At 40.0% G+C, this 16,297-nt stretch overlaps 1 protein-coding gene and 1 long non-coding RNA gene across 3 annotated transcripts; both read right to left on the bottom strand.

Annotated features, from left to right (window-relative positions):
* Positions 1-2,701: 2,701 nt before the first annotated feature.
* LOC148679566 (uncharacterized) lies at positions 2,702-14,581 on the bottom strand. Of its 2 annotated transcripts, XR_015945100.1 has the most exons (4): positions 14,349-14,575; positions 6,088-6,787; positions 4,043-4,971; positions 2,702-3,856 (listed from the first exon to the last, which is right to left on the bottom strand). It is a non-coding gene; the product is annotated as an uncharacterized LOC148679566 (long non-coding RNA). The 2 variants fall into 2 exon arrangements; XR_015945101.1 differs by lacking the exon at positions 2,702-3,856 and having other exon boundaries at positions 4,025-5,963; positions 6,336-6,787; positions 14,349-14,581.
* LOC147840037 (uncharacterized) lies at positions 8,821-13,564 on the bottom strand. Its single transcript, XM_087290983.2, has 2 exons — positions 12,321-13,564; positions 8,821-10,095 (listed from the first exon to the last, which is right to left on the bottom strand). The coding sequence occupies exons 1-2, from the start codon at positions 13,309-13,311 to the stop codon at positions 8,918-8,920; spliced, it is 2,169 nt and encodes a 722-aa protein (XP_087147109.1). The 5' UTR covers positions 13,312-13,564; the 3' UTR covers positions 8,821-8,917.
* Positions 14,582-16,297: the final 1,716 nt, after the last annotated feature.

Raw genomic sequence — 16,297 nt, 5'->3', positions numbered from 1 at the left:
CTGACTGAGTTTTTATTACTGCTTATTTTGACCTCTGCTGGCTGAGTAAAGCTCATTTTCAACGTCCAATACAGAATGTGATAAAACCAGATCCAGCTACTAAAATGCATCATTCTTTTTATTTTGGACAACATTTTATGCACTGTCAAACATGTTAAAGCAAGTTGCAAGTGAAAATCTATGTCTATGACCAATTTTGCATTACTGCTTATTTTGACCTCTGCTGGCTCTGAAAAGCTAATTTTCAACGTTCAATTCAGAATGTGATAAAACCAGATCCAGCCACTAAAAAGCATTTTCTTTTTGTTTTAGACAACATTTCATGCACTGTTAAATATGTTTAGGAAAGTTGCAAGTGAAAATCTATGTCTCTGACTGAGTTTGCATTACTGCTTATTTTGACCTCTGCTGGCTCTGAAAAGCTCATTTTCAACGTCCAATACAGAATGTGATAAAACCAGATCCAGCTACTAAAATGCATCATTCTTTTTATTTTGGACAACATTTCATGCACTGTTAAACATGTTAAAGCAAGTTGCAAGTGAAATTCTATGTCTCTGACTGAGTTTGCATTACTGCTTATTTTGACCTCTGCTGGCTGAGTAAAGCTCATTTTCAACGTTCAATTCAGAATGTGATAAAACCAGATCCAGCCACTAAAATGCATCATTCTTTTTATTTTGGACAACAATTCATGCACTGTTAAATATGTTTAGGAAAGTTGCAAGTGAAAATCTATGTCTCTGACTGAGTTTGCATTACTGCTTATTTTGACCTCTGCTGGCTCTGAAAAGCTCATTTTCAACGTTCAATTCAGAATGTGATAAAACCAGATCCAGCCACTAAAATGCATCATTCTTTTTATTTTGGACAACATTTCATGCACTGTTAAACATGTTAAAGCAAGTTGCAAGTGAAATTCTATGTCTCTGACTGAGTTTGCATTACTGCTTATTTTGACTTCTGCTGGCTGATAAAAGCTCATTTTCAACGTTCAGTTCAGAATGTGATAAAACCAGATCCAGCCACTAAAATGCATTTTCTTTTTGTTTTAGACAACATTTCATGCACTGTTAAACATGTTAAAGCAAGTTGCAAGTGAAAATCTATGTCTCTGACTGAGTTTGCATTACTGCTTATTTTGACCTCTGCTGGCTGAGAACAGCTCATTTTCAACGTTAAATTCAGAATGTGATAAAACCAGATCCAGCCACTAAAATGCATCATTATTTTTGTTTTAGACTACATTTCATGCACTGTTAAACATGTTAAAGCAAGTTGCAAGTGAAAATCTATGTCTCTGACTGAGTTTGCATTACTGCTTATTTTGACCTCTGCTGGCTCTGAAAAGCTCATTTTCAACGTTCAATTCAGAATGTGATAAAACCAGATCCAGCCACTAAAAAGCATTTTCTTTTTGTTTTAGACAACATTTCATGCACTGTTAAATATGTTTAGGAAAGTTGCAAGTGAAAATCTATGTCTCTGACTGAGTTTGCATTACTGCTTATTTTGACCTCTGCTGGCTCTGAAAAGCTCATTTTCAACGTTCAATTCAGAATGTGATAAAACCAGACCCAGCCACTAAAATGCATCATTCTTTTTATTTTGGACAACATTTCATGCACTGTTAAACATGTTAAAGCAAGTTGCAAGTGAAAATCTATGTCTCTGACTGAGTTTGCATTACTGCTTATTTTGACCTCTGCTGGCTGAGAACAGCTCATTTTCAACGTTCAATTCAGAATGTGATAAAACCAGATCCAGCCACTAAAATGCATCATTATTTTTGTTTTAGACAACATTTCATGCACTGTTAAACATGTTAAAGCAAGTTGCAAGTGAAAATCTATGTCTCTGACTGAGTTTGCATTACTGCTTATTTTGACTTCTGCTGGCTGATAAAAGCTCATTTTCAACGTTCAGTTCAGAATGTGATAAAACCAGATCCAGCCACTAAAATGCATCATTCTTTTTGTTTTAGACAACAATTCATGCACTGTTAAACATGTTAAAGCAAGTTGCAAGTGAAAATCTATGTCTCTGACTGAGTTTTTATTACTGCTTATTTTGACCTCTGCTGGCTGAGTAAAGCTCATTTTCAACGTCCAATACAGAATGTGATAAAACCAGATCCAGCTACTAAAATGCATCATTCTTTTTATTTTGGACAACATTTCATGCACTGTTAAACATGTTAAAGCAAGTTGCAAGTGAAATTCTATGTCTCTGACTGAGTTTGCATTACTGCTTATTTTGACCTCTGCTGGCTGAGTAAAGCTCATTTTCAACGTTCAATTCAGAATGTGATAAAACCAGATCCAGCCACTAAAATGCATCATTCTTTTTATTTTGGACAACAATTCATGCACTGTTAAATATGTTTAGGAAAGTTGCAAGTGAAAATCTATGTCTCTGACTGAGTTTGCATTACTGCTTATTTTGACCTCTGCTGGCTCTGAAAAGCTCATTTTCAACGTTCAATTCAGAATGTGATAAAACCAGATCCAGCCACTAAAATGCAACATTCTTTTTATTTTGGACAACATTTCATGCACTGTTAAACATGTTAAAGCAAGTTGCAAGTGAAATTCTATGTCTCTGACTGAGTTTGCATTACTGCTTATTTTGACTTCTGCTGGCTGATAAAAGCTCATTTTCAACGTTCAGTTCAGAATGTGATAAAACCAGATCCAGCCACTAAAATGCATTTTCTTTTTGTTTTAGACAACATTTCATGCACTGTTAAACATGTTAAAGCAAGTTGCAAGTGAAAATCTATGTCTCTGACTGAGTTTGCATTACTGCTTATTTTGACCTCTGCTGGCTGAGAACAGCTCATTTTCAACGTTAAATTCAGAATGTGATAAAACCAGATCCAGCCACTAAAATGCATCATTATTTTTGTTTTAGACTACATTTCATGCACTGTTAAACATGTTAAAGCAAGTTGCAAGTGAAAATCTATGTCTCTGACTGAGTTTGCATTACTGCTTATTTTGACCTCTGCTGGCTCTGAAAAGCTCATTTTCAACGTTCAATTCAGAATGTGATAAAACCAGATCCAGCCACTAAAAAGCATTTTCTTTTTGTTTTAGACAACATTTCATGCACTGTTAAATATGTTTAGGAAAGTTGCAAGTGAAAATCTATGTCTCTGACTGAGTTTGCATTACTGCTTATTTTGACCTCTGCTGGCTCTGAAAAGCTCATTTTCAACGTTCAATTCAGAATGTGATAAAACCAGACCCAGCCACTAAAATGCATCATTCTTTTTATTTTGGACAACATTTCATGCACTGTTAAACATGTTAAAGCAAGTTGCAAGTGAAAATCTATGTCTCTGACTGAGTTTGCATTACTGCTTATTTTGACCTCTGCTGGCTCTGAAAAGCGCATTTTCAACGTTCAATTCAGAATGTGATAAAACCAGATCCAGCCACTAAAAAGCATTTTCTTTTTGTTTTAGACAACATTTCATGCACTGTTAAATATGTTTAGGAAAGTTGCAAGTGAAAATCTATGTCTCTGACTGAGTTTGCATTACTGCTTATTTTGACCTCTGCTGGCTCTGAAAAGCTCATTTTCAACGTTCAATTCAGAATGTGATAAAACCAGACCCAGCCACTAAAATGCATCATTCTTTTTATTTTGGACAACATTTCATGCACTGTTAAACATGTTAAAGCAAGTTGCAAGTGAAAATCTATGTCTCTGACTGAGTTTGCATTACTGCTTATTTTGACCTCTGCTGGCTGAGAACAGCTCATTTTCAACGTTCAATTCAGAATGTGATAAAACCAGATCCAGCCACTAAAATGCATCATTATTTTTGTTTTAGACAACAATTCATGCACTGTTAAACATGTTAAAGCAAGTTGCAAGTGAAAATCTATGTCTCTGACTGAGTTTTTATTACTGCTTATTTTGACCTCTGCTGGCTCTGAAAAGCTCATTTTCAACGTTCAATTCAGAATGTGATAAAACCAGATCCAGCCACTAAAAAGCATTTTCTTTTTGTTTTAGACAACATTTCATGCACTGTTAAATATGTTTAGGAAAGTTGCAAGTGAAAATCTATGTCTCTGACTGAGTTTGCATTACTGCTTATTTTGACCTCTGCTGGCTCTGAAAAGCTCATTTTCAACGTTCAATTCAGAATGTGATAAAACCAGACCCAGCCACTAAAATGCATCATTCTTTTTATTTTGGACAACATTTCATGCACTGTTAAACATGTTAAAGCAAGTTGCAAGTGAAAATCTATGTCTCTGACTGAGTTTGCATTACTGCTTATTTTGACCTCTGCTGGCTGAGAACAGCTCATTTTCAACGTTCAATTCAGAATGTGATAAAACCAGATCCAGCCACTAAAATGCATCATTATTTTTGTTTTAGACAACATTTCATGCACTGTTAAACATGTTAAAGCAAGTTGCAAGTGAAAATCTATGTCTCTGACTGAATTTGCATTACTGCTTATTTTGACTTCTGCTGGCTGATAAAAGCTCATTTTTAACGTTCAGTTCAGAATGTGATAAAACCAGATCCAGCCACTAAAATGCATCATTCTTTTTGTTTTAGACAACAATTCATGCACTGTTAAACATGTTAAAGCAAGTTGCAAGTGAAAATCTATGTCTCTGACTGAGTTTTTATTACTGCTTATTTTGACCTCTGCTGGCTGAGTAAAGCTCATTTTCAACGTCCAATACAGAATGTGATAAAACCAGATCCAGCTACTAAAATGCATCATTCTTTTTGTTTTAGACAACATTTCATGCACTGTTAAACATGTTAAAGCAAGTTGCAAGTGAAAATCTATGTCTCTGACTGAGTTTGCATTACTGCTTATTTTGACCTCTGCTGGCTGAGTAAAGCTCATTTTCAACGTTCAATTCAGAATGTGATAAAACCAGATCCAGCCACTAAAATGCATCATTCTTTTTGCTTTAGACAACATTTCATGCACTGTTAAACATGTTAAAGCAAGTTGCAAGTGAAAATCTATGTCTATGACTGAGTTTGCATTACTGCTTATTTTGACCTCTGCTAGCTCTGAAAAGCTCATTTTCAACGTTCAATTCAGAATGTGATAAAACCAGATCCAGCCACTAAAATGCATCATTATTTTTGTTTTAGACAACATTTCATGCACTGTTAAACATGTTAAAGCAAGTTGCAAGTGAAAATCTATGTCTCTGACTGAGTTTGCATTACTGCTTATTTTGACTTCTGCTGACTGATAAAAGCTCATTTTCAACAATCAGTTAAGAATGTGATAAAACCAGATCCAGCCACTAAAATGCATCATTCTTTTTGTTTTAGACAACAATTCATGCACTGTTAAACATGTTAAAGCAAGTTGCAAGTAAAAATCTATGTCTCTGACTGAGTTTTTATTACTGCTTATTTTGACCTCTGCTGGCTGAGTAAAGCTCATTTTCAACGTCCAATACAGAATGTGATAAAACCAGATCCAGCTACTAAAATGCATCATTCTTTTTGATTTAGACAACATTTCATGCACTGTTAAACATGTTAAAGCAAGTTGCAAGTGAAAATCTATGTCTCTGACTGAGTTTGCATTACTGCTTATTTTGACCTCTGCTGGCTGAGATAAGCTCATTTTCAACGTCCAATTCAGAATGTAATAAAACCTGATCCAGCTATAAAATGCATCATTCTTTTTTGTTTTAGACAACATTTCACGCACTGTTAAACATGTTAAAGCAAGTTGCAAGTGAAAATCTATGTCTCTGACTGAGTTTGCATTACTGCTTATTTTGACCTCTGCTGGCTGAGAACAGCTCATTTTCAACGTTAAATTCAGAATGTGATAAAACCAGATCCAGCCACTAAAATGCATCATTATTTTTGTTTTAGACTACATTTCATGCACTGTTAAACATGTTAAAGCAAGTTGCAAGTGAAAATCTATGTCTCTGACTGAGTTTGCATTACTGCTTATTTTGACCTCTGCTGGCTCTGAAAAGCTCATTTTCAACGTTCAATTCAGAATGTGATAAAACCAGATCCAGCCACTAAAAAGCATTTTCTTTTTGTTTTAGACAACATTTCATGCACTGTTAAATATGTTTAGGAAAGTTGCAAGTGAAAATCTATGTCTCTGACTGAGTTTGCATTACTGCTTATTTTGACCTCTGCTGGCTCTGAAAAGCTCATTTTCAACGTTCAATTCAGAATGTGATAAAACCAGACCCAGCCACTAAAATGCATCATTCTTTTTATTTTGGACAACATTTCATGCACTGTTAAACATGTTAAAGCAAGTTGCAAGTGAAAATCTATGTCTCTGACTGAGTTTGCATTACTGCTTATTTTGACCTCTGCTGGCTGAGAACAGCTCATTTTCAACGTTCAATTCAGAATGTGATAAAACCAGATCCAGCCACTAAAATGCATCATTATTTTTGTTTTAGACAACATTTCATGCACTGTTAAACATGTTAAAGCAAGTTGCAAGTGAAAATCTATGTCTCTGACTGAGTTTGCATTACTGCTTATTTTGACTTCTGCTGGCTGATAAAAGCTCATTTTCAACGTTCAGTTCAGAATGTGATAAAACCAGATCCAGCCACTAAAATGCATCATTCTTTTTGTTTTAGACAACAATTCATGCACTGTTAAACATGTTAAAGCAAGTTGCAAGTGAAAATCTATGTCTCTGACTGAGTTTTTATTACTGCTTATTTTGACCTCTGCTGGCTGAGTAAAGCTCATTTTCAACGTCCAATACAGAATGTGATAAAACCAGATCCAGCTACTAAAATGCATCATTCTTTTTGTTTTAGACAACATTTCATGCACTGTTAAACATGTTAAAGCAAGTTGCAAGTGAAAATCTATGTCTCTGACTGAGTTTGCATTACTGCTTATTTTGACCTCTGCTGGCTGAGTAAAGCTCATTTTCAACGTTCAATTCAGAATGTGATAAAACCAGATCCAGCCACTAAAATGCATCATTCTTTTTGCTTTAGACAACATTTCATGCACTGTTAAACATGTTAAAGCAAGTTTCAAGAGTTCACACTTAGATATTGCTTGACGACTGTAAGCAGGTTTGGCATGCTGTCCCGGGAGAGAACCCTGAGCTCGGAGATAGTTGAGCCCAGGGCTCCCGCCAGGTCCATAGAGCATGTAAGGGGAGTACGAGATCAGGTGGTTCTCGAGAGCTCCCCTTTTTAAAGGGAGGAAAGGAGGAGATAGGGGGTGGATGGGGGGTTTCTTCGGAAAACGAAGGTAAGGGAGTAATATCTAGCTAGGCTATTTATAGTAATTTGGAATAGATCTGATTGGCTAACTACTGAGTGTAGATTGGCGGCCAGCTGCGGTCAATTATATCACGTGCTCCTCTCGAAATTAGTTTAAAAACTTCACTTCAAGAGTTCACACTTAGATATTGCTTGACGACTGTAAGCAGGTTTGGCATGCTGTCCCGGGAGAGAACCCTGAGCTCGGAGATAGTTGAGCCCAGGGCTCCCGCCAGGTCCATAGAGCATGTAAGGGGAGTACGAGATCAGGTGGTTCTCGAGAGCTCCCCAAATGCATGAAGCTCGGGACAGCAGCCGTGTATTCAAAGAAACTCCCCAAAAGGCTTGAAATGCTATATCCGGCTGCTGGATATAGTTATTTGAAAGGAAATGTAAAGAGGGCTCCTTGGAGCAAAGGGTGACACAGGTTCCTGCGGGAACCCGAGCAGAGTTGGCTTGGGCTGTGAATACTCCTGCTGGAGTAGAGACTCGGGGAGACCCCTGCGGGGGTCAGAGCCATGGGGTGGGCGGGAATCCTGCTGGAGTCATTACAAGGGAAGGGGAGTGAAGGACTCCGGCTGGAGAGGGGGGTGAAGGGGGGCAGGGGGGGGCGGGGACTCCAAAGGAGTAATTTGCTCGAGGAACACTCCTTGCGGAGATTGAGCTGGGAGGTGGCAGCACTATATATAATTATATATTTATATGAAACATATAGATATATAAATATATAATGGGGTAATCTAGGGCCTTGGGGGGGGCGTTTTTTACTGACTCTTGAGAGAGTCGAAGCTCTTGGCTCTCCTGCGGGAGAGAGAGCTGTATGTGCCATCTCCAGCTGGAGTCGGGAAAAGGAATGGTCGGTGAAGCCCCAGCTGGAGGGTGAAATGGCAGTTGGGCGATGACCCCTGCGGGGGTCCGGTGCTCGGGATTAACTCCGCGGGAGTTAGAGCGTGAGGGTGACAGCACTATATATAAATATATATTTATATGCGTGGGTGCATATATATATACATATATATAAATAAATTTAAAAAATAAAAGATAAATGTGAGAAATAAACAGAAATAAATGAATAAAAGCTAGGGCCGGGGAGGGTCGGTGACATGGCTAGTGTCACAGCTCGGGGCTGGGTGAGCTATTTGGCTGGCTCCAGTAGGAGTCTGGAAAGATGAGGGGAAGGTGAAGACTCTTTCTGGAGGGTGACGGGCGCTATAGGTGCTCTGGGGGTGTTCCTGCGGGAACAGAGCGTGAGGGTGACAGCACTATATATAAATTCATATTTATATGCGTGGGTGCATATAGATGTGAATTTATACAAATAAAATCAAACAAAGAGAAAATAAATAGTGCTATACTATATGTCATTGAAATGACATATAATATAAAAAGCTAAGGCCGGGCCGTGAGATGATTCCTGCGGGAATCGAAGCTCGGGGTAACGCCCCTGCGGGGGCCAGAGCCATGGGGGGGGCGGGGTCCTACAGAAGTTAGAAAGTTGGTGGGCAGTGAAAACTTCTGTGGCAGCGGCCAGGGGGGGCGGGGGTGACGGGGGGGCTTGGGCAGGGAAAGAACTCTTACTGTAGTTGGGTGAGTGAAAAGGGGGAGAAGGCTGAGTGCAAATCAGCTGGAAGGAAGAAAAGAAATTAGATGGCTGGGTCATGCCCGCGCCCTTGAGAGACTTGGTAGTTCCTCTGCCCTCGGGAAGCTGGTATAGCTGGGTTGTGTTCTTTCCTTGTACTAGGCTCGTGCCTTTGGCCGCTGGGATAACTGCAACGGCTGGTGAGGGTCCTCTGGGCTTCCCTGAGATGACTGTGGCTGAGTCGGATGTAGGTTTTGAAGGCGTCAGAAGACCACCTTCCTAGTGTTTGTATGTGTTGTTGTGATAACCCTTTGTGTGCTGCTGTAGTGGCGGCTCCAATTCTGAATGAGTGACTGGAGTATGATTCTGATGGGAAGCCTGAGTTGGTTAGGACATATTTAAGGTGTTTTTGGAACCAAAAGCGTGTTACTGGGTGGTGTGTGTCGTCTATGAAAAGGGGGTCTAGGGGACTTGCACTTAGTGTTTTCCTGTAGTGTGTGTAAGCTAGAAGAGTTTGGAATGGGCTAGTGGGGGAGGGAATGTTGAATATGTAGATGTAATGTCCCTTTCTGGATTGATCTGTTTTACTTTGCTTAATGAGGAAAGCAATTGTTTCCTCATCAATCAAGGTCAGATCTGCTATAGTAGGGTGGATAGAGGGATCGAATTTAGATGTAACTGTAAATTCAGAACATCTTAGAAATCCAAAAAAGGCAAGAATAAACATTGCATCTAGGGTATGATCTGTATGAAATGAAAAATAGCCTTTCCTGAGTGTGGAAATGCATTTAGCTAGTATGTTGTGTGTGATGGGTAGCCTTGTGTCTGGGAGGGGGGGGCGGGTCTTCTGAATGCCTTTAATAAGAAGGCTAGTTTGTGAGTTAGTGATAGATTCAGAACTGGAGCCGTACATGAGTTTGTGAAAAAACTGAATGCCACTTAAATAGCTCTTAATCGAGTTTGCCTGGATATGTTTGTGAGAATGAAGGTAAGTGATAAATGATGTGATTGTAAGTAGGGAGAAATTGGGGAATGTAGTGTTGTATAGTGAATGGAAATGTTTGAATGTTTTCCATGCAGTGAGATAAGCTTGTAAGGTTCTTGGAGCCACCGCTTGCATAATGAGAGATATGGATGCTTGGTGCAGATCGTGCATGGGATGATTTATTGGAATATCATCTCTGAATAAGGAGGGATGGGCGTCGGGTGCTGCTCCGCCTCCGGCGCTAATTCTCTGAATTTCTGAAAATTAAGACGAGAGAGAGAGTCAGCAATTTGATTATGGAAACCAGGAACATGTGCAGCGGTTAAAATAAACTGTTTTTTGGCTGAAGTCCAAATAAGGCGACGGAGAAGCGGCATTAGAGCGGGGGAGTGAGAGCGCCCTCTATTAATGCAGTGAACGACGGCTTCATTGTCACAGTGAATGAGAATGCTGGAAGCAGACCATTCATCTCCCCATAATAGGGTCGCGACGACTATGGGGTATAGTTCGAATAATGCAGATGAATATTGGTGTGATGGAACCTCTAACATTTGGGGGGGCCAATCGGATGCGAACCAGCGGCCTTGGTAGTAACCGCCAAATCCTATGGAGGGTGCAGCGTCTGTATAAAGATGGATGTCTACGGGGGATGAAATTAAATCACTATAAAAGAAAGAACAGCCGTTCCAGCACTTAAGGAAGGAAATCCAGAGGCTGAGTTCGTTTCGGCATGGATCGGATAAGGATATATTTTCTTCTAGACTCTGAACTGATGCTGCGAGTTGAAGGAGGTGAGTGACGAACGGGCGTCCTTGAGGTATGATGCGCATGGCGAAATTTAAATGTCCTAATATTGACAGCAGTTCGCGTTTAGAACATTCTTGTTTCTCCAAAAATATGGAAGATAGAGAAATGATGCGATCGACTTTCTCTTTGGGTAAAGATGCTTGAAATTTGTTAGAGTCCAAATTGATGCCTAAGAATTCTATGAAGGTGCTGGGGCCGGCGGTTTTTTCTTCAGCTAGAGGGATGCCGAGTTTGGCAAACACTGCTTTGGTAATCTCTAGGTGTTTAGCAGGTGGGGAATTTGGAGGGGAAATTATGAGGAAATCATCTAGTAGGTGGACTACGTGCGGAATGCCGTAATTGTTAGCGAGGATCCAGCATAATGCTTCTGAAAGCATGTCGAAGATTTTGGGGCTACTTCTGCAGCCGAAGGTTAAACGGACTGCAAAGTAGAATTGGGATTTCCAATTAATGCCAAAGAGATGCCAGAACTCGGGATGCAATGGCATAATTTTGAAAGCTGACGTGATGTCTACTTTCGCGAGCCAGGCGTCGCGTCCGACGAGTTTAATTAAAGAAATGGCTTGGTCTATATCGTGGTAATTCAGAGAGAATTCGTCAGGTGAAATTATGCTGTTGACACTTGAATAGGCGGAATTATGGGGAGAAGACAGGTCGATAATTAGCCGTTTTTTGCCCGAAAATTTTCTGGTCGCTACTCCAATTGGGCTGACTCGATAGGTGCTAAACGGGGGGGCAAGAAAGGGACCGATCATAAATTTATTATCGATCTCTTTCTTTATTAATTGCTCCACCACTTCTGGTTCAGCGTTAGCAGATTGAAGGTTAGGACATGCGAGGTTATAGGAAGGAAGAGTCGAAACACCGGGGTGGAATCCATTAGACAGACCTGAAATGAGAAATTCAGAAAAGTTAGGATCAGGGTGCATGCGTAATTCATGGTAAAGATTAGAAATATTGACAGGAGTCGACAAATAGGATCTATGTTTTTTATTTGCTTTCCACACTTGGCAGACCACTCGAGCATGAGCGCCACCGCAGTAACTGCAAATGTGTAAGTATTTGCAAGGGTGGCGGAAACATCTGGCTGCGTTAAAGTTATTGCAAGCTAGAGATGATGGAGGGTTTTGAGAGGAGGGAGGGGGGAGAAGAGCAGGGATAGCAGAGGTAGAAGGGCGGGGTACGTAACTAGTGGATCTTGGGGTTTGTAGTTCTTTCTCAGTGGAGGGGATTATGAAGGGACAGGAAGTGGTTGGGTGAAGGTTTGAGCGGCAGACCGCGCAGGAAAGATTGCGGCATCCTAGAAAAACTCTGTTATGGAGATCAGTGTCCAAAGCCCCCCAATAAGAACACTGATTCCATTGAGCAACGCGAATAGCGCATTTTGCTGAAAATAATTTGTGATATGTATAGAAATGCGTTCCCCCATAGGAGAGTGCGAGCTCCGAAATGATAGCCATATAGTCGTTCAGCTCGCGCCTCCTATGGGGAAAGACAGAGCAGATGGTGTCTGTATAACGTGAGAAAGCTACGTGGAATTCGGCTATTGTGAGTGTGCGAGGTTGAGAGCTGACTGGTGATTTAAGTGTAATGGTGAATTCGCCGCAATCCACCTGTCGATCTGCCGAGGGAGGTGCAATAGGTGAAAGGAGTGTAGAGAGGTCTATGTCTGCACCTGATAGGATGAGGTTCCTGACTGTGTTGGAGATCTGAGGTGGTTCCAGGACTGGAGCGTTATGCGGAATGGGAAGGGGTGTGGCTGTGGCTAGGGTGAAGGGGGCTCGTGCGGAAGATGTGTTAGTACAGAAAGCATTTTGTTGGGGAGGGTTAGTAATGGAAGTGGGTGCTTGGAGGGATGTAGAGGGAAAAAAGGGGGGATTAGTAGATGAAAAATTAGCAGGCAGAGGGAGAGCGTTGGAGCTTGTAGGAAAGGATTGAGTGGGAATAAGTTGGGTTGAAGAATGAGGGAGATTAGAAGAAAGATTGGGAATAAGTTGAGTTGAAGAATGAGGGAGATTAGAAGAAAGAGAGAACTGAGGAGGGTTGAGAGTCGGGGGAATTGCTTGAAGAGTCGGACTGGAGTTTTCGCTGGATTGTGGGGCTGGAGGCCAAAGGAGGGGGGTGGGAAGTCCTGGAGTGGCATAATTGTCCGGTGGATTCACTGTGTGTTGGTTGGTAGAAGGTGCTTTCTGTCCTGTAGCTTGAGGTTGCTTTTTATTAGTTTTCTTGGTTGCTTTCTTGGGTGGTCCAGGGGGGTTTCTTGAGTGCTGAGTAGCGGAGGGTTGTGGATAGGGGGTGTGGCGGGAGCGAGTTGGTCTACTGTCTTGGGGAGGCGGAGTTGGTGACGGGATGGCTTCGTACAGTTTCAGAAGTTCGGATTTATTGCAGCGGGTGGGGATGGAAATTCCGGCGTTTGTGAGTGACTGGCGGAGTTCAGAAACAGTCATTTTGTTGGATGTGATGGATGAAGATCTTGCAGAGGCGTAGGATGAAGCGGGAGACGGTAAGTTGCGGTTTGGAGATGGAGATTGCGTGCGGCGATGGGTTCTTGTGACTGTGGAGCGGATGGGTCTTCGGCCTCTGATAGGAGCCTCGGTGTTTATTTGGGTTTGTTGTTGTGTTTGGGCTGGTGTTTCCGGGAGAGCTGGTGTGTTGGTTCCTTCCATGTTGCTTGTTGATGGCTTTGATGTTGGATTGTTCTGTTTAGGTTGTGAGTTCTTTCTGTTGTTGTCGCTGTTTTGTTGTAGCTGTTGTTGTAGTAGCTGTTGTTGTTGAAGCTGTTGTTGTTGAAGCGTTAGCTGTTATTGTTGATGTAGGCTGTTGTTGCTGTTGTTGTTGCTGTTGTTGTTGTTGTAGCTGTTGTTGTAGCTGTAGCTGTTGTTGTAGCTGTTGTTGAAGCTGTTGTTGAAGCTGTTGTTGAAGCTGTTGTTGTAGCTGTTGTTGTAGCTGTTGTTGTAGCTGTTGTTGTAGCTGTTGTTGTAGCTGTTGTCGTTGTTGTTGTTGTTGTTTGTTGTCGAGGGTTTCGGTAGTTTGTTAGGAGCAGGGTTTGTCCTTTTTCTTCGGAAAACGAAGGTAAGGGAGTAATATCTAGCTAGGCTATTTATAGTAATTTGGAATAGATCTGATTGGCTAACTACTGAGTGTAGATTGGCGGCCAGCTGCGGTCAATTATATCACGTGCTCCTCTCGAAATTAGTTTAAAAACTTCACTTAAAGTGAAAATCTATGTCTATGACTGAGTTTGCATTACTGCTTATTTTGACCTCTGCTGGCTCTGAAAAGCTCATTTTCAACGTTCAATTCAGAATGTGATAAAACCAGATCCAGCCACTAAAATGCATCATTCTTTTTCTTTTAGACAACATTTCATGCACTGTTAAACATGTTAAAGCAAGTTGCAAGTGAAAATCTATGTCTCTGACTGAGTTTGCATTACTGCTTATTTTGACCTCTGCTGGCTCTGAAAAGCTCATTTTCAACGTTCAATTCAGAATGTGATAAAACCAGATCCAGCCACTAAAATGCATCATTCTTTTTCTTTTAGACAACATTTCATGCACTGTTAAACATGTTAAAGCAAGTTGCAAGTGAAAATCTATGTCTCTGACTGAGTTTTTATTACTGCTTATTTTGACCTCTGCTGGCTGAGTAAAGCTCATTTTCAACGTCCAATACAGAATGTGATAAAACCAGATCCAGCTACTAAAATGCATCATTCTTTTTATTTTGGACAACATTTCATGCACTGTTAAACATGTTAAAGCAAGTTGCAAGTGAAAATCTATGTCTATGACTGAGTTTGCATTACTGCTTATTTTGACCTCTGCTGGCTCTGAAAAGCTCATTTTCAACGTTCAATACAGAATGTGATAAAACCAGATCCAGCCACTAAAAAGCATTTTCTTTTTGTTTTAGACAACATTTCATGCACTGTTAAATATGTTTAGGAAAGTTGCAAGTGAAAATCTATGTCTCTGACTGAGTTTGCATTACTGCTTATTTTGACCTCTGCTGGCTCTGAAAAGCTCATTTTCAACGTTCAATTCAGAATGTGATAAAACCAGATCCAGCCACTAAAATGCATCATTCTTTTTCTTTTAGACAACATTTCATGCACTGTTAAACATGTTAAAGCAAGTTGCAAGTGAAAATCTATGTCTCTGACTGAGTTTGCATTACTGCTTATTTTGACCTCTGCTGGCTGAGTAAAGCTCATTTTCAACGTCCAATACAGAATGTGATAAAACCAGATCCAGCTACTAAAATGCATCATTCTTTTTGTTTTAGTCAACATTTCATGCACTGTTAAACATGTTAAAGCAAGTTGCAAGTGAAAATCTATGTCTCTGACTGAGTTTGCATTACTGCTTATTTTGACCTCTGCTGGCTGAGAACAGCTCATTTTCAACGTTCAATTCAGAATGTGATAAAACCAGATCCAGCCACTAAAATGCATCATTATTTTTGTTTTAGACAACATTTCATGCACTGTTAAACATGTTAAAGCAAGTTGCAAGTGAAAATCTATGTCTCTGACTGAGTTTGCATTACTGCTTATGTTGACTTCTGCTGGCTGATAAAAGCTCATTTTCAACGTTCAGTTCAGAATGTGATAAAACCAGATCCAGCCACTAAAATGCATCATTCTTTTTGTTTTAGACAACAATTCATGCACTGTTAAACATGTTAAAGCAAGTTGCAAGTGAAAATCTATGTCTCTGACTGAGTTTTTATTACTGCTTATTTTGACCTCTGCTGGCTGAGTAAAGCTCATTTTCAACGTCCAATACAGAATGTGATAAAACCAGATCCAGCTACTAAAATGCATCATTCTTTTTATTTTGGACAACATTTCATGCACTGTTAAACATGTTAAAGCAAGTTGCAAGTGAAAATCTATGTCTATGACTGAGTTTGCATTACTGCTTATTTTGACCTCTGCTGGCTCTGAAAAGCTCATTTTCAACGTTCAATACAGAATGTGATAAAACCAGATCCAGCCACTAAAAAGCATTTTCTTTTTGTTTTAGACAACATTTCATGCACTGTTAAATATGTTTAGGAAAGTTGCAAGTGAAAATCTATGTCTCTGACTGAGTTTGCATTACTGCTTATTTTGACCTCTGCTGGCTCTGAAAAGCTCATTTTCAACGTTCAATTCAGAATGTGATAAAACCAGATCCAGCCACTAAAATGCATCATTCTTTTTCTTTTAGACAACAATTCATGCACTGTTAAACATGTTAAAGCAAGTTGCAAGTGAAAATCTATGTCTCTGACTGAGTTTGCATTACTGCTTATTTTGACCTCTGCTGGCTGAGTAAAGCTCATTTTCAACCTCCAATACAGAATGTGATAAAACCAGATCCAGCTACTAAAATGCATCATTCTTTTTGTTTTAGACAACATTTCATGCACTGTTAAACATGTTAAAGCAAGTTGCAAGTGAAAATCTATGTCTCTGACTGAGTTTGCATTACTGCTTATTTTGACCTCTGCTGGCTGAGAACAGCTCATTTTCAACGTTCAATTGAGATTGTGATAAAACCAGATCCAGCCACTAAAATGCATCATTATTTTTGTTTTAGACAACATTTCATGCACTGTTAAACATGTTAAAGCAAGTTGCAAGTGAAAATCTATGTCTCTGAC

Source organism: Danio rerio, chromosome 17 (genome assembly GCF_052040795.2).
Source record: "Danio rerio strain M-AB ecotype USA chromosome 17, GRCz13ab, whole genome shotgun sequence".
In the NCBI taxonomy this organism is placed as follows: Eukaryota; Metazoa; Chordata; class Actinopteri; order Cypriniformes; family Danionidae; genus Danio; species Danio rerio.
The sequence above is the reverse complement of the archived record's forward strand: the minus strand, read 5'-3'. Positions and strand labels throughout refer to the sequence as shown.

Coding starts and splice junctions, on each gene's coding strand:
- LOC147840037 (XM_087290983.2), bottom strand. CDS start 13,311: ATGGAAGGAACCAACACACCAGCTCTCCCGGAAACACCAGCCCAAACA. Junction 10,096..12,320: donor CAGGAACCTCATCCTATCAG/GTGCAGACATAG, acceptor CTTAATTTTCAG/AAATTCAGAGAATTAGCGCC.